The 26,118-nt window shown below is 47.2% G+C and overlaps 2 protein-coding genes and 1 long non-coding RNA gene across 3 annotated transcripts; all 3 read left to right on the forward strand.

Moving 5' to 3' along the window:
* The first annotated feature begins 353 nt into the window (after nucleotides 1-353).
* On the forward strand, nucleotides 354-1,801 carry LOC146432292 (uncharacterized). Its single transcript, XM_085072144.1, has 3 exons — nucleotides 354-494; nucleotides 601-1,130; nucleotides 1,252-1,801. Exons 1-3 carry the CDS (start codon nucleotides 389-391, stop codon nucleotides 1,714-1,716), a joined length of 1,101 nt encoding a protein of 366 aa, XP_084928270.1. The 5' UTR covers nucleotides 354-388; the 3' UTR covers nucleotides 1,717-1,801.
* Nucleotides 1,802-3,488: 1,687 nt separating this feature from the next.
* Nucleotides 3,489-7,474, forward strand: IRX3 (iroquois homeobox 3). Its single transcript, XM_085071846.1, has 4 exons — nucleotides 3,489-4,138; nucleotides 4,652-5,759; nucleotides 6,299-6,365; nucleotides 7,097-7,474. The coding sequence occupies exons 1-4, from the start codon at nucleotides 3,917-3,919 to the stop codon at nucleotides 7,149-7,151; spliced, it is 1,452 nt and encodes a 483-aa protein (XP_084927972.1). The 5' UTR covers nucleotides 3,489-3,916; the 3' UTR covers nucleotides 7,152-7,474.
* Nucleotides 7,475-18,741: 11,267 nt separating this feature from the next.
* LOC146432294 (uncharacterized) lies at nucleotides 18,742-25,803 on the forward strand. Its single transcript, XR_014854539.1, has 2 exons — nucleotides 18,742-21,669; nucleotides 22,754-25,803. It is a non-coding gene; the product is annotated as an uncharacterized LOC146432294 (long non-coding RNA).
* The last annotated feature ends 315 nt before the right edge of the window (nucleotides 25,804-26,118 follow it).

Consider the following 26,118-nt stretch of genomic DNA (forward strand, 5'->3'; position numbering starts at 1 on the left):
TGTAATTTGAAGAGTCTTTTACCCAGCGCTTTGATCTTTCCCTCTATTTTTTAACTCTTGTTTTACTGCAGTCCTTCTACTAATCCCACTTGTTTGTTTACCCCCCCCTTTCCCCGGTGGCTGCTCCCCGTCACTCGTGTGCTGTGGCACGGCAGTTCCCACCCTGCCCGCACCCCGGCACCCCGCGGGAGTCAGCCTGCACCCTCAGCTCTCCCGCAACTTCCAGCACGCAGCCTTCGGCCCCTCACACGGGCGCTGCAGCGGAGAGACACCCCGGGGCCAGAGCCACCTCCGTCCCTGCACTCCCCCGTGACCTGGCGGAGAGGGGCGCGGCGGGGCGGGAGCGACAAGAACCGAGGAGGGTCCCGGGGGCATCGGGGCCGGCGCGATGCTGCCCACGGAGGGTGCCCAGTTCCTCATCCCCAGAGCCGGCTGCGGAATCGGGGACGCCCCGCGGCCGCCGGAGGGAGGTTCGATTTTAGCTCGGCGACGCTGTGAGCCGCTGGGAGAGGCGGGAGGCGAGGCCGGGGGGAGGGCGGGCGGGGGTGTGTGTGTGTGTTTCGGGTGATAAATCAGGACCCGCTCTCCCTGCTCTGACAGGTCCCGGCCAGGAGACACGTGTCTGGCCGGCCGAGGAGCGCTCCGCCGCCACGGCTCCCCGGGGGCGGCGGCCGTCGGGCCCCGCGCCGCTGCTCCCCTCGTCGCCCGGCAGGACGGGCCGGCTCCAGCCTCTCCTCCTCTCCCTTCGGCTCCAGCCAGGCAAAGCGACTCCCGCTCGGCTTCGTTCTTCCCCTGCTATTTCCTCGCCCGTGGGGAACGGGCTTTTCTCCGTTCCCTGCTCGGCTCCCGTCCTCGCCTCCCGCTCGCCTTGCCCTGGCGAGCTCTTCTCCTCACCCGGTACCAGCCGCCCCTCGTCCCGTCCCGCAGCGGCCCTTGCGCTGCCAGAGGCGTGCGGCGCTTCTCGCCGCGGGCATCGCTCCCGCACCCCGGGAGGACGACTCCTTTCCTCCCTCCCTGCCCCACCGTTTGCTGTCTTCTCCGCTTTCTTTTCCCTCCCTCTCAGCCAAGAACGGCATCCCTACAGATTTCTCCTCCCGTCCACTCGGTACGGCTGTGCTTCCTCTCCCTTTCTTTCGCATTAATAAACCACCGCTCACCCTCACCCGGATCCATCTGCACCCATAAATTTATCTTCTCCCATGTCTCTCTCTCGGCTGCCCACCGCCACTTACCGAGGGGGTCCCGCGGTAGCTCTCTCCCGTCTGGGGGGATCCCCCGGCCGCCCCCACCCCAGCACCGCCCGCCACTGCCCGTGGCTCCCACGGGGAACAACTCATATTGATTGTGCTGTTGATTAAAAATCAGAAAATAATCCCGCCAGCTTTGACACTCCGTGCCAGACGTACAGCCACAAAAAGCCGTGTCCAGTTTTGTGGGACACGCGTGTACCCCCGTGCCCGCGCGTGGGGGGCACAGCCCGAGCCCGACAGTAACACCAGAGTGGCGAGCACGACCGCATCAAACGGCAACGGATTCATCCCAACTGTCATATCCGCCCCTTTCCTCTTCGAAGTAGATATTTTTAAAAGTTGTGGTCTGCACCCAAATTCTCTGCCGACCCCCTCGAGATCGTGTCGCCCCAGCAAGCACTGCTCTACAGAAAAGTTTAAAGCACATCAGGACGTGGTGTTCGCCGCTTGTTTTCCTTTTGAATAAAAAAGAAATAAACTTATAACTGAATTTAATATTGTTATCTCCCTTGCATTGTACTATCAAAAGCACCAGCGTTGAATAGAAGAAAATAAATTCCTCCAACCCAGAGTTGTTTTTGCACTAGATTAGCAGATAGGAAATGCTATAAAGATGAAGTTAATACGATTAGAGATGTTTCCTACAGATTTTCATATATTGATTCAGGGAATTTTAATTCTGGAGCTTGCTTTGCTATAATCCGCATTTATTACAAGCTGATACAGTTTTATTATAGCAAGCTATCAAGGTCGATTCCTTTAACTGTATAATCTGACATGAATTTCATTTTTAAAGAAATGTAGTTATAAAAATCCATACTGTGGGCGCAGTGGTTATATTGTACCTAAATCATATTTTAAAGGCAATAAATCCAGAGAGTATTTAGGAAGAGAGTGGAATATGGTTAAACGGCTCTCTTTCAGCCGCAACTCCCCAAAAGACCTTTCAAACTTTTTGTTTTATTTAAACACCGAGTATTTTAAAAAGCAGATAACGGTGGCAGGTTCAGATCTCCTCTCCTCACAGGCTGTATGAACTTTTTATGTTCCAGCCCAGGCTCTTCCTCTGCCCGCAGCAGCGGAGCAGGGCACACCGGCGCTTGCCAAAGACGCGCCGTGATTGAACTGTATTTTAACTACTCTTAAAAGGCTAAATTGCAACTCATGCTGGTTTCAGAGAAAGAAGGGGGGGGGCACAACAACAACAACAACATCAACAACATACTACTAACCGTAATTTAAAATGTGTGGATCATTAAAAAAAACCCCAAACCCTATTCTGTAATTAAAGCATATCTCGACTCCTTCCCAGTAGCTCCTTACAGACCCGTGCCACTTCTCCCTTTGCAAATGTTGCACGTACCAGGTACTTCCTTCTTAGTCTTGTAGTGATTCAGAACAGAGGGAATAAGCAAAATGATCATAAATTTCCTAATTAGAGATTTCGCACCAAGACAAAAAGGTGTTAATGAGTTTAATTCCAGTGCCTGTCATTGTCCCTTTTTTCACACCACTTATTTACTAATGGCCCAGAGGGCTGCTCCCGTCTCTCCTTTGTTAAGATTTTAATTTGCCTTCTTTTCTGCCTTTGATGTAAAATTGTGACCTACAACTCTTTGAAGTCCCTTATTAGGAGGAAAATTAACTTAGCTTTTCCACTGTATCTGCGCACTGTTAGCCCAGACAAAATGTAGAGAACTCCTTAAAGATCCAGTACATTAGGAAATTTTTCAAGGTGGTTCTGCAAATGCAAATTTAAAAAAAAAGTGTAATAGACTTTCAAATCTATATTAGGAGATGTAACCCTCGCAAGGGCCGGAGCAAGGGGAAGGGAAGGATAGGGATATCTTAATAAAGAAAACAAAATTAATCTGGTCAAGGAGAGGTTGTAAATCTGAAAACCTGAAAAGGGGAACTGGGGGATGGTGGTGGTGTGAGCCTTTATTTTTAAATGTCACAACTTTTCCCTGTCTCTCTCGTGTACCGCTCACAAATGACACCCCGGCTTCCTATGCTCGGGGGGGGGCGCTAAGAAAGAAATTATATCTAAATCTATCTCTATATAATTAGAATACCATGAGGCAGGGTTAAACCTTTGTAAAACACACAAGTGATTGGCGATCGCTAAAACGAGATTTGAAAGCAACTCAAATAAAAGATCGCGACGTCAGTAAACAGATTTAGAAAAAAAAAAAAGGAGGGGGGAAAAAGCAGCTAGTGACAAACCCGGCGAGAGCGAGCTCTGGGCATGAGAGAGAGAGGGAGGCAGAGGGAGAGAGAGACTTAAAAGAAATAGGAGGGGCTTGTGAGAGACTAGAAATGTCAATCAGAGCCCAGAGTCCCAATAATCTCAGGCAATCTGTTAGGACCTGACCTGGGTCCACTCAGATCAATAGGAAAAGTGAGAGAAGAAAGAAGCGATCGGATCGTTTACTGCGGCGGCCGAGGACAGGAGGGAGCCCGCGGCCTCCGCGCACCCCCGGCTCCCCCCCATGTCTGCCGGAGTTTGCGGGAGGCGCTGAAAGTGCGGGCGGCCGGCGAGGGCGAGCGACCCGGCTCCCTCCTCCGCTCCCGGCCCTGCTACTTTCTCCCCTTTCTCTCCCTTCTTCCTCTCGTTCCCCCCCCTCCTCTTCCTCCTCCCCCCTCCCCTACCCCGCTCCCCCACCATGTCTTTCCCCCAGCTGGGCTACCAATACATCAGGCCGCTTTACCCGGCGGAGCGCCCGGGGAGCGGCGGCTCCCGCGGCGGCGCCGAGCTGGCCCCGTCCGGGACCCTCTCCAACGTGCTCTCCTCCATGTACGGCGCGCCCTACGCCGCCGCCGCCGCCGCCCAGGGCTACGGAGCCTTCCTGCCCTACGCCGCAGAGCTGCCCATCTTCCCCCAGCTGGTAAGAGGCCCCCGGGGCTCGCCGCTCGCTCTCCGGGGCGCTCGGTTCGCGCTGGGGATCGGCCCGGGGGGCGCCGGGGGAGACGCCGGGAGGGCTGTCAGGGCAGAGACGGGCGCTATCGCCGCCCTGCCTCGGAGAGCCGCCGGAGAGGGGCAGGGCTGGAACTGCGGCCCCGCAGCTTCCCTCCGCGCCGCCCGGGGGTTTGACGGCCGCGGGGACCGGCCCCAGCAGCCGCCGGCCCCGCCGCGCACACGAACTGCGGAGCCGGTCCTTCCCCCGAGGCAGCCCCGGGCACCGGTGCCTCCTCAGCCGGGTGGCCGCCGGCGGGGCCCGGGCTACCGGGGCCGCAGCGCGCCCGGGATCGGCGCCGGGACGCTCCGCGATGGGGGTGGCAGCTCGGCCCGGCCGCCGCGCGGTGCCGACGGGCTCCGTTCCCGGTAGCGGCGGCGGGACGGAGCGGACCCGGGCCCGGCGCGCCATCTCAGCCGGGCCACCCCTTCCCTCTCGCTGCAGGGCGCCCAGTACGAGCTGAAGGAGAGCCCGGGGGTGCAGCACGCCGCCTTCCCCCCCCACCACCCTGCGTTCTATCCCTACGGGCAGTACCAGTTCGGGGACCCGTCGCGGCCCAAGAACGCCACCCGAGAGAGCACGAGCACCCTCAAGGCCTGGCTCAACGAGCACCGGAAAAATCCCTACCCCACCAAGGGCGAGAAGATCATGCTGGCCATCATCACCAAAATGACCCTCACCCAGGTCTCCACCTGGTTCGCCAACGCGCGGCGGCGGCTCAAGAAGGAGAACAAAATGACCTGGGCCCCCCGCAGCAGGACGGACGAGGAGGGCAACTCCTACGGGAGCGACCACGAGGGGGAAGAGGACAAGAGGGAGGACGAGGAGGAGATCGACCTGGAGAACATCGACACCGAGAACATCGAAAGCAACAAGGACGAGCTCGAGGACGATCTACAGGATGCCGACCTCCTGCATTCTGACTCCAAGACGGACTCGGAGGGATCCGAGGGCTTTGAGGACCTGCCCGGCTCCGAGGAGCGCTACGACAAGGCCTCCGAGGGGGAGCCGCACCACCTCCGCCACCACCACCTGCACCACCATCACCATCACCACCACCACCACAAGTGCGAGCTGCCCGCCACGGCAGCACCAGTCGGCCCGGAGCCCCTCAAGCCGCCGCTCCCGCCGCCGCCGCCCCACCTCTCGCCCCCCTCCTCTGCGTCCTCCTCCTCCGCCTCCTCCCCGACGGACGGCGCTTTGGCCGGCGCCTTGCCGAAACCCAAGATCTGGTCGCTGGCCGAGACGGCCACCAGCCCGGACAACCCCCGCAAGTCTCCTGGCGGCGGCTCTCCGCCGGCTGCTGCCCCCCAGCCGCTGCCGCTGCCCACCCCGCCGCCCCACAGACTCGTCTCCTCCTGCCCCCTGGGCAAGTTCCCCAACTGGACCAACCGCGCCTTCCCGGCCCACCATCACCACCACCCCCCGCACCCGCTGGCCTTACTGAACACTCCCCACCTGCTGGGGCTGGGGGCCGCCTCCGCCGCCCCCCCCGCCGCCGCCTTCCCGCGGCCCGCGGACCAGGCGCAGAGTGCGGAGCCCGTCGGAGCAGGTGACCGCTGAGGGACGCGGCGGGGACGGGCCGGGCCGGCAGCCACCGCGGGGGGCTCGGCGGTGCGGAGCGGAACGGCGCGGGAGGCCCCGCGGGGCCGTGTGCGTGGGGCTGCGGCGGGGGGCGCCGGCCCCGCGCGGTTTTGACGGTGCCCCCGGCCCGGCGCGGTCCGCCTCGGCGCGGAGCAGCCGTCGGGGCGCAGGTGGCGGCGGGCGGGCGGCCGCGGGGGCCCCGGGGGCGGTAGCGGGGTTCTCCTGGCCAGGGTAGTCTCGATTCCCGAGAATTACCTTCCTCCAACGGAGATAATTTTTGTTGCTGTTGTTGTCGCTTTTGCGGGAAGGACCCGGCCGCCAGGTCAGGCTCGCTCCGGAGTCAGTGTGTTTTCTCTGACGGTCACCTCTGCAGCAGAGCAGTCGTTGTATCATATTTGCAACTCGCTGAGAAAAGAGCTTAAATCTCGAGGCTTAATTCAGGGATGGGAAGAATAAAACAGGGGCTATAAAGGAACGCTTTTTCCCCCCCCCCCCTTCTCTTTTTAGATCGATCTAGTGCCTTGGAAGTAGAGAAAAAGTTACTAAAGACAGCTTTCCAGCCAGTGCAGAGGCGGTAAGAGATGGCTCCCTCCGTCTCCTCGGGATGTATGGAGGCAGTTGTAAATGGTTAGCTTATTTTCTCCGCTTCTTTAGGTTTCCCTTTCCAGGGCGGTTTCTTGTTCTTCCTCTGAGTGCGTGGTGGGTTATTCTGATTATATATTTTCTTTGCTGTTCTCCGTTGTGGCTCTCGGGAGCGATTCCCGCGGGCAGGCCGAGCCGCTCTCGGGAGCGGTGGGGCTGCGCGGCTGCGGAGCCCGGGCGCGGGTCGCCCCTGGCCGGGAGCGCATCCCTGAGCCCCCCGCAGCGCGGATCACCACCCGCTGCTGTCGCTTAGCCGGGGGAGAGGCACCGCGGCAGCAGAAAATAGTGAATTAAAATAAAATAAAATAAAGTAAAATTAAAAAACAATAATGAAAGCGAAATAAAAAAACCCACCCAGAGTATGAAAGCTGAAGAGGCTGAGCCTTGCCGCCCCGAATTTGGCGTAGCAGTCACTCAATTTCATTGAGAAACCTATTAGTCTTTTGATTGACTGAAACCACGGGGATCGGGCCCGAGGTGTTTTCGTTGTTAAATACATTTACTATAAGTCGCTCTGAAAACTTTTTATATTTATAAATATATTAAAAAATAACAACAACAACAACAAAAGCAGATCTACCTGCAGTTACAAATATTGTGCCAGCCCAAGCTCACTAGAAATCCTATTAAATTTTTTTTTTTTTCTGTGTCATTTTTTTCCAGGCCCCAGAACCAACTTGACGCCGCTATGGTTCTATCGGCGCTCTCATCATCATAGTTAATTTTTTATTGTTGTTGTAATGATTGTAAAAAATCTCTGTATAGTTACAACTTGTAAGCATGTCCGTATATTAAAACTCAAAAGGAAAAAAAATACCCGCTTCTGTACTATCACCTGGGTTAGCTGAGCTGTGAGGTTTTTTCGGAAGTCCGGTGAGAATTAGGTGTTCCCCCCACCATTTTTTTCTTTTTTTTCTTTTTCTTTTTGTTGTTGTTGTTTGTTTTTGTACATACCGTAAAAATGTACATATGTGTGAACCAAATTGTACAAGAAAGTATATATTTTTGGCTAATAAATAAACTGTTGCCACTTTGACTACACTCTCGTTTCCCCCCTCTGGAGTTGTTTTCCTCCCGCAGTCCCGCCCCCTCCTCCTCCTCTCCCCGTCCCGGTCGGTTACTGTTTTTCCGCGGCTGCCGGGAGCGGCTGCCGGTCGGGCGGAGCGCGGGCGCGGTGCGGCGGCCGGGCCGGGTCAGCGGCGGGGCTGTGCCGGGCAGCGCTTCCTGCGGCGGCGGCCGCATCGCTGGAGCCGCAGCGCCCCCTGCAGGCGGCACGGCCGGCCGCTGGCGGAGGGTGCGCGGGTCCGTGCGCGGGCGCGGGGGCAGCCCGGGGGCGGCCGGCAGATGATCCATCGCCCCCGCGGACGGCGTTACCAGGAGCCGCTGTTAACCCTCTCCCCGCCCCCGCGGAGCGCAGGGCAGCGCTGAGCTGGGGGGCGGTTAATTGAGCCCCCTTCGGGGGTCGGTGGTGTCGCCGCGGGTCGGCAGAGCAGCTGTGTTAGTTCTGCAGTCCCCTTCCTTCCTGCTTTCGCACATCCTAGGGGGCAGTTTTGGGGTGCTCGCCACAGGCTCTCTGTGCTGCTGAGGGGGCCCGGGATTGCCCAAGGCGGCGGGGCTGGGGCAACCCCCCCGCTCCCGGGTGTTGGCATTCGGGCGGGAGGTACCGGTCGGAACGGGGCACCCAGCAGCGAGGTGCGGCGAGGAGCCCCGCTCCGGTTCGGACGGGCGGGCTGCGCGCCCCTCTGCCCCCCGGGCCGGTCCGCCTTCTCCCGGCTGCGTCTCCGCACGCCTCGCCCCGGGAGCCGCCGCCTGCAAAACTTGTAGCTTCGCTTCGTCGGCAAGGTGCTGGAAATTGGCCCGATCTGGGAAAGGTCCCCTCCCGCTCGGAAACCATCCTAAAGGGAGTGTTGGTAGGAGGGCGAGGGCTGCTTCCCCCTCCCTTCCCAATGTACCATCAGCAGCCGGTGCCCGCGGATGGCTGTACAGGCTCATCCCCCCGGCTGACGGGGCAGCTCGGGCGCGTAGAGCTTACGGGCCGGCTCCCTCCTGCTTTTGTTCCCAGGCTTTTCCTTCTCTGCCGGGGAGATGTGTCCCCCACCTGTCCTCTCCTTACAGTCCTGGAAACGGCATAATTATAGTGGTGGTGATTAAATAGCTGGTGCTTTTCTCATTTTGGTGACAGACCCCGCAGAGGGGGAGGGTGCTCAGAGCTAGGAAGCAAGAGTTAAAATGAAGTTAAACTACAAACAGAAGCACATAGCTGACATGCTTCAAGTTTAGACAGTACAAGATATGCAAATGCGCAGGGCTGCGCGGTATTGACATTTTGAGGTCATAGTGATAGGAATGTATTATTTATAGGATTGGGTTGCACTAGGCCGATAAACTACATTTTAAATCCTAGGCATTTGTAAGCGATAAGATTTATATATATGTTTACGCTATATGTGTGTGTACACAGATTTTATACAGTGTTTTAATGTTTCACAATTAATATTCTTCCTAACCAGTATTACGATGGGGAGACCCCTCTCCTGGTGTGTGCCTGCAGCCTCCCTGGCTGCTGTTAGCAATGGCTGGGAGCAAAGGAGGCCAGGGAAGGGACCTGCAGAGTTTGCGGCAGTGTTGTGATCTCTGCTTTTCCCCCCCGCGTCCTCTTCCTTTCCCCATATGTCCTTTCTGGCCACAGCTCGCCCTAGAAACAGCATTTGCCTCTTTGCAGCCCCATGCAGCTCTCTGTCTTTCTGCCAGGAACTGTTCCCACTCTTTTGCTCCGACAGGCTCCTGAAATGGGGGAATCTCTGTGGGTGGGGGGGGTTAGAAAACTGATCGTTTCTCATGTAAATTTTATCCAGTCTCTCTGCACTTTGTATCCCTCTTTTTCCTTAGCCAATTCTTGCCGAGGGAAAAAAAAAAAAAGATTAATGGCACCTAAAATGGGAGGGGTGGGGGGAGAGAAAGCTAGAGGCAAATTTCCACATCCCCTTCCTCCGGGCATCCTGGTGGGTTTTCCATAGAAACTTTCACACAGTGGCCAGACAGATGCTTAAAGGGGATGGAAGAAAATAATGCAACCATGATGGGAAAACAATTGCATCCCCAGCTTTCTACCTCCATTAAAGACTCCTTTGCCTTTGCACAGAGGCCCTCATCTCCCTGTCCCCGCAGAGCCCTCTCCCTTCACTCTGACTGTGGGGATGCTCCTGCAGCAGCAGCATGGAAGCCATGGGAAAGCTGCCCCTTTGGCTTCTGGAAGTGAGAACTTGGTTTCCCTGCGGGGGGAAAGCAGCTTTTGTGCCTGCCTGGCTTCCCTAATGTGTAGAAAATTCCCATTAATTTTGTGAGGAAACATTTTGTTATGCGTGTTTCAACAAAACATTAAAAATCCTACGCGTATTTTTTTTTCAGAAATCCCTCTCAGTTTGACAGCCTCGCTGGAGCCCCAGCCAGGCCTGCCCGAGACGGCACAGAGAGGCCTCCCTCTCCCTTCTCCCTCTCTGTTGGCTGCTCTTTTCCTGTCTAATCAATTATCTCCCTAGCTAGTCCTTCTCAAAGGTGAGAGCTCATTATGCATATTCATAAATCACAGCTCCCAGACCTGACACTGATTGATGTAATCATCTCCCTCTCGCTCTCTGTCTGCGCGGGGCCGGCCGGAGGAAGCGGCGGCGAGGAGGAGGAGGCAGGAGAAAGAGACTTCCAACTTGTCAGCCCCAGTTGTGGTGGGAGCGGCCGGCCGGGCGTAGCGGGCCGTGTCAGGGTCCCCATTCACCGCAGCCAAAGTGCCCATCACTGCCCGGGATGAGACAGGAGAAAGCCCTGGGAGCTGGGAAACAGCAGTGAGCTGCCTCCAGCTCAGCTAGCTGTTATGCAGACAAAATCACAGGAGTAAGGAAAAGATCCAGCACAATTTTCACAATCAGGCATCACACCATGCATTGAAATACCCTCCCAAATCTTTCACGTTAGTTGATGTGCTTGCTGTTGTTTTCCTTAGATAGTTAAAACTGGTTTATTCCTGTAACAACAGATGTTTGTGGTCTGGATTCTGATTGTGAGTATTAGATGTGCGACATAGCAAATATCTTCAATACTATTTCCTCAGTAGTTATACTGCATTAAAAAAACAAGCAAACTAACTTGTCAAGTATGTAAGTTGCTGTCGAAAGGGTTTGGGAGCAAAAGGGCTCCAGCCCAGACTACCAGCTTTCCAGATAGGAATGCATATCTCAGCTATGACTGGTTTGCCAGTGTGTACTCCAGAATGGCAGTATTCAAGATGCTGTTCAGATTATGTGGTTTACCTGTATGGCTAATATTTACACTTTTAAAATACCTCTTTTTAACACCTTGATCAGAACTATCAGTGTACTAAAGTAAAAATACAAAAATATATGCCCTGGTAACCATAACAAGATACAAATCAAAGGGAGCCCTAATCAAGTACTTTTGAGAGTGTTATCTTCCTTGTTAACAAATGGTAATAAGAAAATTAAGGCTTATAGCTTGCTTGTGTTTTATCTAAGAAAACCAATAAAGATATGAGATGTTCTTTGTTTTTTATGTTTGAATGTAAAGCTGAATAATGAAGAACAAGTACCTTCTAAGGCTTCATTTGCTTTTTGGGCATTAACCCTTTAGGATGCCATTGAAATTCTGAATTTGCAGACTGAGGACAAGCCTGTGCTGCCACCCAGGGTTTTGAGGCCCAGCTTTGCTGCAGTCAAGACAATATCTTTTTTTATTAAATGCTGAAATTGGAACAAAGCAACAATGGCCGCTTGCTAGCTGTGCATGTCCAACAGGCCTCTTTACTATTCAGCAAATGGAAGATATTAAACAACATTTTGCTTAAAGGTACACTGAGGCCATTTCCATTAGGACATGGTGTCATTCATTTATTCACATGTTAAGTGGATGTCCTTGTGGCTAATGAGTAATAATCAACAGTGACTCCACTTTATTCCTTTGCTCCCAGCAATGTTAAATACTCTGATGGAGTCTCTTTGCTGACACACTAGAGAATATGGTTAAAAAGTGCTAAAGGACATTTGCAGCACAGAGCAGCCACATACACACATGCTGGAAATAGCACTTTTATTACAGTCTGTTAGGCTTTGTTCCCGTTTAAGGCATGGCACGTGGAAACCGCTGATATTTATTTGAAGGTACTTTACACCTTAAAAGCAGGAAACTCTTTCAATTTGAGAGTCAATGTGGTTATTGCTGGGAGATGAGCTCTCGTCCAGCTGGTTTCTGAAAAAATCAAACTGCACCTTACAATAGCTCTAGATTCTCTACATAATTTCAGATAAATCTTTAGTGGAGCGGGATTTAGGGCAAAACCTTTCCTGCAAAAAATCTAGTTTGACATTTATTTTATTTTATAAAGTAACTCCCCTACCAGCCAATTAATTAATTTTATTACATCAACCGCAGCAGCTAAATAGACTAATAAAATATATTAATTTGTATTTTCTTTTCCCTTTGCATGATTGCTTACACTGGAGTCTGCAGCTTGGTTGTCTCCTGTGTCAATTCCTAAAGTTTGAAAGGTATAAATGAATCATCCTTGGTCCTGATTAAGCTTAAGTTAGAAATAAAATATGTCAATCAATCTGGTTGGAAATGTTCCTGCTGTCTAAGCTGGTTATGCAAAACACTCTAAGGTGTGTAGGCATGCTCAATTAGGTCAAGGGATCTGATGGCACTCCTAGCCATAAATGTGTGTCACTCGGATTCCTCATTATTTTTAGCAGTGGTGAAAATGCATGTCAGTAGGCCAGCTAGCCAGGCTAGAATAAAATTACTTACTGGGTATGCATAAACCTGAGGCTTTAATACATTACTGTTATACTTATTTTCAAGCAAAACAGTGAAAAGAAAATCTCTCTCTCTCAAATATATGACTCACTCTATTGGATTTCTCAGCGATCATTAGTATAATTCACACTGGACTTTGCAATACTCAAGATACCTTAGCAGTAAAATTTAAGTGCCTAAAAACATAGATGCAATGTGAAATTAGATACAAGGAGTAAAACATTGATTTTCTCTGTTATAGTCTAACTTGCTTCCAAGAAAGATAAAGCTTTACTAGGAGATTAGACAAGCCCCATTCCAAAATAATTTAATGAAAAAGGACACTTGAGATGGCTATTGAACAGCGGCACTAGTGCCGGTCTTCTCAGATGGAGACTTTTGCAAGTGATTCCTACAGAAGACAATGCCAGAAATGTTTGCTTGATAGACAGATTTCCTCTGGTGTGCTGTGTCATACCCTGATACTAACAGAAGTGTTTCTGTGCAATTACAGGGGGGAAAAAATGCCCAGAAAAGAAAATTTCAGTGCTCATTCCTGCCCTCCTACACCTGGTGTAGTTGCTGAGATTACCTGAATTGGTTAAATGACCAGGGTTAAATCCTTGGGTTTTAAACTTTCCATGCTGGTACTTTGAACCACACCAAGACCTTGGGGTTGGGTACAAAACAGGGAATGAGAAAACAGCTAAACAGAAGATACCAGCCTGGTTTTGTTACGCTAAAACCCCAAGCAACCAAAACTAAATGCAGGGAGCTGCTAAACTAAAAGAAAAACATTGCTTCCAAGAATCACAGACAGGACTAGTACGACAGGTAAGGCTGGGACTTCTTAAACAGGGATCTCAAACGTGTTGTTAAAGGTGGCCATGTTCCTTTAAGAACAGCACCATGCAGCTAATATTTTCTTTACTGCCAATAAAATGCAATTAAATCTCATGAATTAATATATTCACTTTAGGAGGAATTCTCATTCTTTTCTTCAGATATCAAAATGGAGCCATCATCAGTCAGTTAGTTAAATAGGGGAATCCAGAGAGTAAGTAAATGGAAGAGCTTTCAAATGCAGGGCTGAAAATGCCCAATGAATGTGTAGGGGGCTTCAATAAAAAGATTTTGACTTGTGTTTTCACCCCTTTCCCACTTTGCTCATTGTTTACTGACACTGCTGTGGACACAGTATTCAGTCCCTGCCCGCCCCAGCCCTGGGATGTAAAAATGTCATCTCTATTGTGCTGCCGGGCTCGCTTTGATGCTGCCGCAGCCCTTTGTATGCCCTTCTCAATCCCTTTATAAGGCTGTCCTGATTGTCCAAACTGAACATCGCCACAAAAGCTCGTCTTATTGAGAAAATAAAAAAGTCAGAGAGGGGCCAAATGACGGGAGATTGGGCCTTTGCTGTAAAAGATCTACTATTCACATTCAGCAGTCATTTTTTCATCAAGGAATTACAAAGTTGGGACTGCAGCAAAGCCATTTTAGACACTTTCTTATTAAATTTTTATTTATAATTACCTTTATAATTACATTTTTTTTTCTTTTTAATAGCTCATGTACTACTGAGGACAAACATTAAATCCTAGGAGCAATTGTGGAGAGTATTTTCACCTTTCCAAGGAAAAACTACTGTAAAACTCTAATGTGCAAGATTCATCTGGGAAGTTTAGACAGACAGGTTGTATGGAAATTCAACTACATATAAACTACAAAAAGGGCTTCTTGTGATAAAACAAGTCAGAAACAGACCCCATCTCCCCCTGCTGTGCAGGAGTGCCCACATTTGCAACCCAGAACCAGAGGCCGAGGGTTTAAATTGTCAGTCTGAAAAACCTCCACCAGTCGTTCTTCCACCCAATGCTATCCTAACTTGTACCGAATGTCTGTGGGCAGGATGGAGACAAAGGCTGGATAAGGTCTTATTCTTTGGGAATGGGCTATCGGAATGGGAGGACGGTGATTTCATGGCTTTTGTTGCTGAGGTTAGGGACCGAATTCTCTCACTGAATTAGAATAGTAACAAGTGGGACTGGGGATCTCTGGGGCTTTTGTAGTGCACTCATCTGAGAGATTGCGCTTTTCTCAGCCCTTCAGATTTATTTTGCCAAAGTTACAGGGCAATTATGGAAATGCGCCCTTTGAAGCTGGGCCGATTTCTCTTTATTTTCTCTCCCCCCCGCCCAAAGCAAAGCCTCCCTTGCCTCCATTCTTCAGCAACTTGGCAGTCATTAGGCAGGGGGGTTTTGAGCGACCATTCAAATATTCTTTTGAATAGTGCGAGAAAGTTTTAATAAATATGTGTTAAAAAATAGACTTTGAAGCTTTTTGGGAAGGAAGTGTAAAATAGCAGCAAGGTAACAACATCCCAGAAAAGAGGCTCTGTGTGTGCAAGGTGCCAGAACATGAAATGCTTCCCATGAAAAGGGGCTCAGTGCGCTAGGACTGGGGCTGGCCAGAGGCTTGGGAGTTGTTTGGCCAAGTGACCACCTGGGTACTCCTGCCATGCCACACTGTGCACTTGGCAGCTCTGCGGCAGCACTGTGCTCCTTGTCCCTCACATGTCCCTAACAGGAGGCCCAGGACAAACAGAATTGGACTTTCGCACCTTTGTACATTATTTATCATCTGAGTTTGGAATCTTGGTGCTGCATGTGAACTAAGATGACATATTTTTTACCTTACTTGCTACACTAACGTTAAGTAAATATGTCTGAGCCAGATGGCGAGACCTGGAGCTAGGCAGGTTGTGATCAGGACTGCTTTTTGCCCAGAAACTCAGTTCTGTACATCTCTATTCTCACTCTACTCCCTTTCTTTATTTATATCAGGCTACTTTGCTCTTTAAAGATAAATTGGTGTTTTTCTGAGCCATTTAACAAATGTTGTGGGCCAAATTCAGACTTGATAGAAGAGGGAGGAGATACTTTTGGTGTCCCTGAAAGTTATATGCACTTACACAGGGCCTGGCCAAAAATGTGCACTTTCCATCATCAAAACACAGTAGAAATATTAAGGCTTCTTGTCTGAGCTTGGTAACTGAGATACAAATATGTTTTTTGCTCTCTATAGGGTTTATGGGTGATCCTTGGACCACATATTCAACACCATTGAACATAAGAGATTTGTGTTTTCTGGATGTTAGGGCTTGCAAATTTTGGAGCAGAAAATTCCTCTTAACCATGAATGTTTTTAAAAGAATAAAAATCCAGCTCAGACCTCTACAGAAGTGTAATCACTTATTGAATTACTTACAATAAAGTAATACAAATATTTCTCGTGATGAGTGGAGAAGGTTTGATGTCACATCTGTAACATGCAGCACTGCACACCAAGGTATAACAATTTTCACGTGAGCTGGGTTCAGTGGAGTTGCAAAAGGTACCATTGGAGACCAACACATCTCCAATTTTCTCCTCCTCCTCATCCCCTAGCTCACTTTCACATATCCAAATTTCTTCCCCAGCCCCACATGAGTGCTTCCAATATCCTCCCTATTCCTCTATACCTTCCCCCAGTCTGGGATCATCTCAATTATTCTGGAACTCATCCCCTTACTGGCTTCCAGTAATCTCCAAGCTGGATCCATTGTTTAAAAGCCTTCCAGGGTCTTTGGGGTGTCTGATTCATTTCAATGTGCACCTGGATCTGGTGGGCTCCATTTTGTAATAAAGAGAGGAGGACTTGTGGGATACAGATCTAGGTTCATGTTTGGGTAAAAAAAACTTAAAATGGGTTTAGGTACTAATGTGCTGGTCCACTCCAAGATCATTTTTCATCTTAAAAACTTAAAATACTGGTTAAGAAAAAGCAAACTTCCAAATAATATGAAGGAGCTCTGCCATATGGGGCTGGGAGTTGACTCCTCCGTAAAAGGGTTATATTTTTGCTGTTAGTACAATCTGGCATAACCCTGGGAAACATGCAATGGGGGTTGTGACAATGTCTTGCTCAGGATATAATAAAGCAAAATTAATGTAATCCTTCCATTTGACAATTTCTATTTATTTATTTTGAAATCTACATAAAAAACCAAACGGCACACTTATGTTTTGAGCCTCAAACTTGTCACAGATGTTGCAAGGGGTCAGCTGGCAGCCTACAAGCTGATACACCTCCAAGGCACAGTCTGAGCTTGCCTTGCTCAGCCTTTTTTCTGGGGAAGATGGAGAATAACTGCCAAGGCAGCACAACTTGCCCCTCGAGCTCTCTGTCCTTGCTGCCCTGGACAGCCAAGCACCCAGACTCGCAAGGCTATGCAGTCCCTGTGGGGGAAGACATGGCTTCACTCAACCTTCAGGTGCCCCCAAGAGTAGCAGGACTCTTGTCCCATGATAGAGAACACATTCACAGACTTCTGTTGTAGCTTGTAGCTGTAATTGCTGTGTGCATCTCCTCTGAAAAACACCGCAGCGTGACATGATGCCTGGGCTCCTCAGAGAGTCTGGCTTTCTACTGTTTTAGGCTTTAAACACCAATAATTAAAAAGACTTTGGATCATATTTGCAAATGCAGTTGCTGAGCACAGAGTTGGCCAGCTTCCCCAGGTGAGGGCCCTTGAGCAGTCAGGCTTCTCCTCCTTGGCAGCTCTGGCCTGCAGGTGTTTTGGGGGGACGCCTTGTATTAATCTGGCCTTAAGGCCACGGAGACATAGATCACCGTGATGGAGTCTCTGCCTGGAGGAGAAGGTCACAGATTTTGAATACTTCAGATATTTTGTAAGCCACTTCTGAAGATTGTAAAGAAAATGGGTTTCCATGTTCAGTGCTGTCAGAAATGACCCTCAGGATGCAATGCTTCTCTTTGTGCTTGGGTCAAAGCCCACAAATAGGTAGGGCAGTCAGCAACAGGGTGAGATCTTCCAGATGCCTTGTCTTACGGAGAACAATTGTGGCTCATCTGGGCTGGGTTTTAACCCCTGGGCTTTGTATTTACTCTGCAGTGCAAGCAAAACAGCAGGTCAGAGTTATGACTCTCCCTGTCTCAAAGGTTTAGAAATCAAGGGATGAGCATTATAAACTAATGATAAACTCATTTACAGTACAAGGGACAGTGCCTCCACACTAATTCTACAAATAGACTTTAGATATGGGTATCTACTATTTGACTGTCAGTGGGAAGTGTATATCTCATAAGGCTCTGACCTGGTTATCTTCTAACCCTGACCAATTAATCACCAGCATCTAATAGGGAGTAGCTGTGCACAGCAGCATTTGGTGTCCAGCCTGTTCGCAATAATGCTTTCACCTATTCTACAGCTATCAGACTTACAGCTTTCCTCGGCGTGGGATCACTGCTTTCTTTTGGATGAGAATTGGCACAAAATCAACCTCTCTGAGCAGGAGCCCACCAATTCTAGTCACTTTAAGAAAACCCCAGTGAAAAAGCATAAAGCCTCCCCTAGAACAGAGAAGCCTGTGCAGCGAAGTCACCAAACATCAATCTCAGTTATCAGCTGTGCTGCATGGGGGAGCAGAGGGGATCAGGAAGGGAAGGGTCATCATTCCCCCTCCACGTGTTTCTCACACCTGTGTCTGCAGGAGGGGATGGGGAGAGGACCAAAAGCTGCCAGCCTGTCACACTGGCAGGGAGGGCTGGGAACTTTCCCACCATTTCTGTTGTAAGCAAGAGGAATGGCTTTGTCTGCAGTGGGCTTGTGCAAAGTTGGAGTAAGATAGTGAAGGATCAGGCCCCATGGATTCTTTGTAGTACTGGAGCTTTGTTTTGAAATGCAATAAAAATACAGGTGGCAGAGGAGATAATGCATGTACTGTTCCTTTGGGACACTCAGGGAGACAGTAAGGAATTCCAAAATAAGGAGCATGGGTTTTTTCTAGCATTGATCACAAACACTAGTTCAAGAAAACACCCAGAAGTAGTAAATATGTAAATTTGTTATGAAAGAAGAACCAATAAGTACCCATTATGTTAGAGAATTTGTTTAAGGATATTTGATGCTCATGCAGAGTTTATCAGATTGTGGTTTAATTTGCACATTCAGGGTTTCTTGGTATTTTTGGGGTTTTTTTTGTTTTTTTTTTTTTTTAAGGGGGGTTCCCTTTAAAACAGTTTTTCTTTCTCTTCTGCTTCAATACTTGTACTGGAGGTACTGCACTTCTGCTTAGATTCAAGAAGTATGTTTACACTGTAATATAAATCAGGTTTGGAGATTACCAATTTCATATAAATTAGATGGGAGAGTACTGTTCCGCTATTTTGTTGTCTAAATTATATGGAAATTGGTCTTATGCAAGGAGTAAGTCCTCAGAACAGGGCCCTTAGGCTTTTGGTTTAATTATCATAAGCTTCCATTTAATTAAACTTATTAAATGGTTTGGTGTAAGAGCAGACTATCATTTTGCAGAAGCTTTCTGGAATAGAAAAATATTTATGCCTTAGCTGCTTGGGAAGAAAATATCACTTTCCTTCAGAGATTTTTCCCTCAATGTAAGGGTGAGGGTCACCTAGGCCATCCTCACAGACATCTGCAATGGCATTTCAACCTGTTCTTCAGTACAGAGCCAGCAAGTTCAGTTTGTCCTGCAGCTGGTATTTCAGTTTACAGGCAAGAAATTATGGGACAGTGTTAGTGGGTGTAAGTGAACCAGGAATACCTGGGAACTGAAAGGAAGTCCTAAACCATCAGAACAGGGAGGCTTGGTGACAAAACAAATCCCCAAACCATCCAACCAAAAAGCCCCAGCTCAATCCCAAAACAAGCTCTTATTTCCTTTCATCAGATCAGTTTGACAGATAATTTGGGTATTTCATGATATGGTGCCTGTATGAACAGGAGATGGGACTCAATGACTGAGGAGGCCTCCTCCAGCCTACTGATCACGGGCAATCCTTTTGTGAGGCTTTACTCTCATGAAAATACGTAGATAATGGGATTGACCCCAAGTGTCCTGGCCACCTTCATATGCAGCCATTGTCCAAGGTATATATCACTTTAAAAAGGAGACACCTTATCTGAGAAATAGATATTATAAAATTACCCATTCTGATGAATTTGACTCTTAGTGACTTCCTACAAAATCCTGGCTTTTATTAGTCAAGTCTATAACACAGTTCTGGGAAATGTTACACCTCTTGTTTTATTCAACAAAACATAAAACTTTGTCTGTTTTGAAAAACTATACATATTGATACTGTTTTTCCAAATACAATGTTGTGGAGTAGCACTATGTCCTAATACATGTGGTGCTGTGTACTGACTCTTTTAAAAGGAATAATTAGAAGAATTAGAAGCTGAACATGTGAAATAGAGATGCTTCTTCAGGGACATGTGAGAACCTGATTAATAAGAGGAAGGAGGGCCCCTGAGTGTCAGGCACCTAATAAATATATTTAAGGACAAATAGGTAGAAAAATAAAGTACACATTACTAATGTTGATAGAAAGCCTTAACTGCCTAATGCATTTCAGAAATTGGTTGAAAATAGTTAATCTGTGTGATAACATGACCCTCAGGGTTAGTTAGATCTGTGAATTCTTATCCTCCTGGGGACTTAGCAAGTTTCCAGAGATTCACTGCAAATTCTTACAAGGAAAAGGCATTCACAATTGGAAGATTTCATGCAAGTTTTACTTCTGAATGCTCATGTTACACAAACTCAAATTTACTGAGATAATGGCAGAGAGTGGAACTCAGTACTAGCCACAGTTAATTTAAATTTTCACTTTCTAAGGAAACAATCATGCACATTTGGATTTATTAGGGGATCACATACAACTCTAGATGAAAGGAAGTGTTTTACCATAGCAATACTTGATTCTTAGTTGCTTCTCTATGCTAAATTAAACTGTGTATATATATGCTGAAAAACAAATGTATCAGTTGCTATTTTCTCCATTGGATCTGGCATTTCTTACACACCCTTTACAAAAATTTCATGGGAAACTCACAGAAAAACCCACCTAACTGATATAGACTGGAGCCATAAAGTGCTTAGTATGTGCAGCCTCATCAGTGTTTCAGGAATACTGCCAATGGGAAGGAAAAACACATTTTTGAGAGTTCAAAAGAAAATGTAGCAATGTAACATACTACTGACCCCAGCAGTGGCGTGATCATCAGGTTCCTACTCCCAGACCCAGCAGGCACAAGTGTTTCTGGGGGGGATGAAACTAGTCCTTTTGTGAGCAGGGGAGACTGGAAATGCCATTTCTTTTTTGCTTGAGATGCTGTGTCCCAGCTGGCCTAGGAGTGAGATGCAAAATGAAAAGGAATATTTCTTTGGAGAAGGCAGTTTTTACACCATCATATAGGACTGTTAGACTGGGATTTCCAAAGGAATTTAGAGCAGCTAGGCATCCAAATCCCACTGAAATTTCCTCTGAAAAGTATCAGCTGTAGCACTTAGTGACATGTTATAGGAGCAGCTTTTTCTTTTGAAGAACAAGATGGGATATCAAGATTCACTCTTCTTGATATGAGTGTAAATGTGCAGAAAGGGGCAAAAGAAAGGAAATATTCTGAGTCTGCAGTCAGCAGTATCATGGATTGAAAGAATCTGTATGTTTTCATTTGTGTGGGAAATCTATTGATTCACTCATGTTCAACCTGTGTTTTTGCCCAGACTGTAATTCAGGGTTTGTGTTCCTGCACAGCATTAAAAGAGGTGAGTGAGATCAGAGGGCAATGATCCTGAAACTAAAAAGCAGCCACATATTTTGTGCATGTATCTCTGACTATGTACGTCTGGCTCACCCTCTAAAGTAAAGCAAGGTTTGTTTGTAGCAGTGACATTGATATAAATGGTACAGAAGATATACTTTTCAGCTGATACTGCAAAAGGGAGTGCTCACCGCATAGTTGTGCATAGGAGGTCCTGCTGAAAATACTTATATATAATTTAACAAAAAAGAAGCTTTTGTACTAAGAAATTATGGCTTAAAGCTTTCTTATTTGGGAAAATTCCAGCCTTTGTGCTCATATCCCAGTTATTACAGTAAAGACTTCCAAATGGGAGATATTTTAGAAGAAAACAGTACCAGAGTGATAAGGGTACTGTGCTTATTTTTCTTCAAGCATTGGTATGCTTTTAGTTTGAGAAGGAATTTTAAAAGGTTCTAGATGAGATGGTACAAATCAAACATATTCTTATAATATTTATATAAAATATGTCAAGAAAAAGGAATAACAGGGACTATTATAAAACATTGCCTGAGAGACAAGAGCAATGGCAGGGCCAGACCTTACTGACCACAGCTCAATAGAGCAAAAAATGTATTAATATATCTGTAGTACAGGGCAATAAAATTATTTTAGAAACACAAGGTTTTACTAATTAAGAACAACATTTCCTTTGTCATTCCATGTAACTGCCCATTAACTGTGGCTTTTTGTGGGAGGATGCATATCTAGAAGACTTGCACGGACTGCCACTGCTGAAAGTGTACACACTGGCCAAACCAAGGTAATGTCTCATCTCTGGAATTAGTATTTCCTACTTTGGTATCTTTTCCTGTAGGGATATTAACATACAGATAACATTAACAGAATGAAAATTTATTAGCAATGACAGAAAGGCAAGGAAGATTGGTGAGTAAGATCCAAGGGTATGAGGGGAAAGATCAAAAAACATCACAGAGTCTATCATCAATCCGTTCCTGGGTACCTAGGAGAGAAAGTGAAGCTTCAAAAAGATGAGAAGAAAGCTGATGATGGGGTGACAGATGCAGCTCCTCTCCAGGACAATGACAGAACAGTAATTATAGACAATGATGACATGTGATGGAGAGCTTTACCTTCCAACTTTACAGGAAATGATCTAGGCAAAACACATGTATCAACACACTCTGTGATAGGAGGAATAGGGAAAGAAAGGAAGGGTAAAAGGCATCCTCTGCCCCAGCCCTATCACCATGCTTGTGCTGTCAGCAGTGAGGACAACCCAAAGCAAGAGAAGCAAAAAGATGTGTCCCTCTGCAGAAGGCAAGCAGGGCACTTCTGAGCTGGGGGTGTGGTGGCTGGGCAGTCCCTGTGTGTTGTGGCCCTGCGAGAGGCCTTGCAAAGTGAGGGCCTTGCTGCCCTTGTAAAATCCTTGCTCACTTCTGTTACTTTAGCTAACTAGGAAAGCATTCTGGGAATGACTCAGCTGAACTAAAGGTGAAAAACAAGTTCCATAATTGTAAAACAATTATTAGAACAAATAAGTGCTCACACCGTGGGGCTCATAGCTGGTAACATCTGAGGCCTGTTCCTATCCTGGTCTGTGGTGGTTGGTTAAACACATTTGTTGTGCCTCACAAGTGTGTAAACTTATAACAAACTAACAGTTTTAGAACCCTGGATTTTTGCAATAAAGTGTCTTCACCATACCATCATGGAGATTCTGTGTTTAACCTGTGTCCTGGATGGTGCTCGGGGCTGCTCCTGGAAGGCCAAGCCTTCCTCTCCCACACCGGGAGCTGCAAGGATGGCAGATCAGTGCTGGGTGCTGCCCACAATGGTCCTGAAATGTGTGTATTTATTTCAACTTGTAACACATATATTTGTAGTCCTTCCTGTAGGCTGAAGACTGCTAAGAGAGAATTCCAGGAATTGTTTGAGCCACAGACGCCCCTCCAGAGGGTGTTCCACTGTGGAAAGTCAACCATCAGCCTCTTCCCACAGCATCCCGAGAGCCCAAGCAGCACGAGTGGCACACAGCAGTGCTGCTCCAAGCAGGGCTGTGCTGTCCCTCATGGAATACGGGGTGGTGCATGGCCTCACGCTCATCCTACTGCTCTCAGAGTGACCAAAGGCAGGTGGGTGACCAGCAGGGCCATGGTGGGAGTGCCCTGTGGCTGCTGTTGGCTCATGACACACAGGGAGGAGAGTCAAGGCCATGTACAGCTCTAACCAATAAGCCCTGTTGCCGTCTCTATTGAGAGAGTGTTTTCATCTCAAGACAAATAAATGCAGAAATTTTCCCTGTTTGCATGCATGCACACGTGTTCACTCTCACACACAGAGATACTATAACGCCCAATAAAAGATCAAAAGCAAATAAATGAAGCAAATTAATGAAAATAAAGTGTAAGAATGTAATCGCACCCAACCATGCAAAAATAAAAACCCCAAACTCTGACCAAATTAATATGTAATGCACTACTTCAGACAGATGTTTGAATAGGAACAAAAGGAAATAAGGAGGAAACCCGTACAATGCTGGTTTGAGTACTTTCAGGAATATGAAAAAAAGATATAAAGCATAATTTCCCATTTAGCCTGGAGCAGAAATAAGGCCGGATTCTGATCCATTGAAGATACTCTTCCCATTGCCTTCAACAAAATCACCATCCAGCCTTTGGAATAACAGCTGAGAAACATGTTTCCTGAACAAAAAAGTTCAGGGCTGTATCTCACAGGACCAGGGGCTCCTGGGCATGGATTAGCAGTTAGCCCAGGCACAGACTTCTGCTAGACTCTCACTGTACTTTTGTTTCTGCTTCTCTCTAACTATTATTGCCCAGAATTTTTAACCACTAAAATCACAAGTGTTTTCTTTAGTATGTAGAATTTGGGAACATTTGTTTCCAGTTGAGATCATAAAGAGATAAACAAATTTCTGCCAGCATGACAGCTGCCTTGTGGAACTTCAGGGAATGGCCACAGCAGCAGACAAGGCACAGAGCACTGCACCTGCACAACAACTGCCTCCCCAAAACTGTACAAGTTTCTCAGTCTATGTACTTACTCAAAGCAGAATTAAATATCTCCCTTTTTGGAGGGAGAGGGTACACACAGTCATCAGTGATTTCCAGCAGTGTCACATCCTCCACAGCCTCTGGCATCAAAATATTCAGTTTTACTGCAGTCATGTAACTGGTTTTCGACATACTCCTTTAGGACACAATGTATTTGATTTGGACTGATACTGATCAATTGTAAATTTATTGCTGTAATTTTGCCATTTCAGAATCTCATTCTCAGATATTAGAAATATGTGCTGTAAATTGTAATGTACACAAGAGATTAATAAAATGGTCTTCTTGAGTCCTGTTTTCCCATGCAGAAATGCTTTCCCATTAGTGTAAGATTCTGCATCACACACCTTGTTTCTTAAAGTCTTACTCATCTCTCCTTCACACATGGGCATCCTAAATTATTTAGCAGTACCATGGAGGGCACTCCCTGGCTGAGCATCCCTTTCACCTCCCAGAGGGGCAGGGTCATCAGTGAACCTCAGATCACAGTTAGATTGCCAGATTGTATTTAACATGAGGTCTTGTCTATTCCTGTTCTCTCCATTGCCTTCTCAAGACAGATACAGAAGGTGCCAGGAGACACCAAAACCTGCACACTGATGCCAGAAATCTCAAAGCTGACACTTAACTTTGCTATTGGGCAGGAATGATGATTGAAGTTCTTCAAATGGAGCTTTAAGAGCTGGATGAAGGATTTCATGTCCAAACACTAAAAGCAGTTCTTGACTCATCACACCAGATTGATGAAAATGCCTTTTGGAAGCAAACAAAGACATTAGAGACTTTCCCATCCACTGATCTGAATGTGTCTGCAATCAGCTCAGGCACAGGACTTGATGCACTGTCCTATCTGCACTTTGAATCTCTGAAGAATTTCTGAAGAAATCAACTCCCTGAGTGGCAAGATCATGAGTTTGCATACTGTGAAAGGCCAGAGTCCAGGAACAGAGCCACAAAGCTGAAACCTCATCCCTTCGTATCTCAGTTCCATCTGAGAGCTGGGAAAAGGGAGAATGGCTCACCAGTAATTTTATACTCTAGAAGTACAAGCCCAACTCCTCCACTGCCATGCATGACAATTACTCATTACACTACCAAATCAACCTGGTCTGTTATTCTGCTCTTGCTCTGTTATAAACGAGGCTGAGAGGCACTGGAGATCTGGAGCACTTGTGAGAATTACAGTGACACCACTGCAAATTGTCTTGTATTTTAGTTATCGAGGAAGTCAAAGGAACTGGCCCTTGCCAAGAAGTATCCTGCTGCTGCAGCAAGATCACTTGTGCTTCCAACCTACCTTGTTTATAAAGTTATACATTTACTTTGGAAGTCAGCAGAGCTATCACAGATCTGACCTCCATGTAATTAGGAGACAGCATCAGGTGATAAGAATGCAGAGTAAGTTTTAGCAAGTGAAGCAAGAATGGTTTGGTGGTCTGGACTGGAACGAACAATACAGAACCAGAGAAAGTATATTCAATAATAAACTGCAAAAACTGCAGTTGGCTATGACACTCATCTTGTTGGGCCTTACAACATTATCATAATTTATCTCATCTGTCCTGTTCTCTTTTATCATCTGTCCAGCTTCCCTCCCAGCCATGCAAATACTCTCCAAGCTGGTAATCCTTGCTTGGTCCCCAAAGATGTGTCTCTGTAGTTTGCTTTTTTGTTTGTTTTGTTTTCATTTGTTTGTTTGGGGAGGGTTGTTTGTTTTTTGGTTTTCTTTTTAAAATTTTATTTAAATAACTTCTATTCCCTGATGCCAAAAATTAAACATGGCAATTCATTCAAATAATTAAAGGCTTATTATAAACCAAAAAATACTGAATAAGTTAATTAAAACATTTAATTTTTAATGCATTGTGTTTGTCCATTATTTTACACAATGCACCAGGATAAGACTGAGATGCTCTTAAAGTAAATATATTCAGAGGCTCAGTTTTCTTCTTACTGCAACAATACAGAATGGAAACTAGGAAGTGTCCAACAGACTAGGAGATAGAGAAAGATTTAACTAAATTAACAGATAGAGAAAGATGCCAATGAACCTCCATTTATCCCCAAACCGCATGTCTTTTTAAAAGTTGCATCTAATATTTTGGGAAAAACAAATATGTTTGGTTGAGTATATACATACTTGTATCAGGCAACAACAAAGTTTAGAATTATTT

This window comes from Lichenostomus cassidix, chromosome 11 (assembly GCF_008360975.1).
Source record: "Lichenostomus cassidix isolate B80296 chromosome 11, HeHo_3.0, whole genome shotgun sequence".
In the NCBI taxonomy this organism is placed as follows: Eukaryota; Metazoa; Chordata; class Aves; order Passeriformes; family Meliphagidae; genus Lichenostomus; species Lichenostomus cassidix.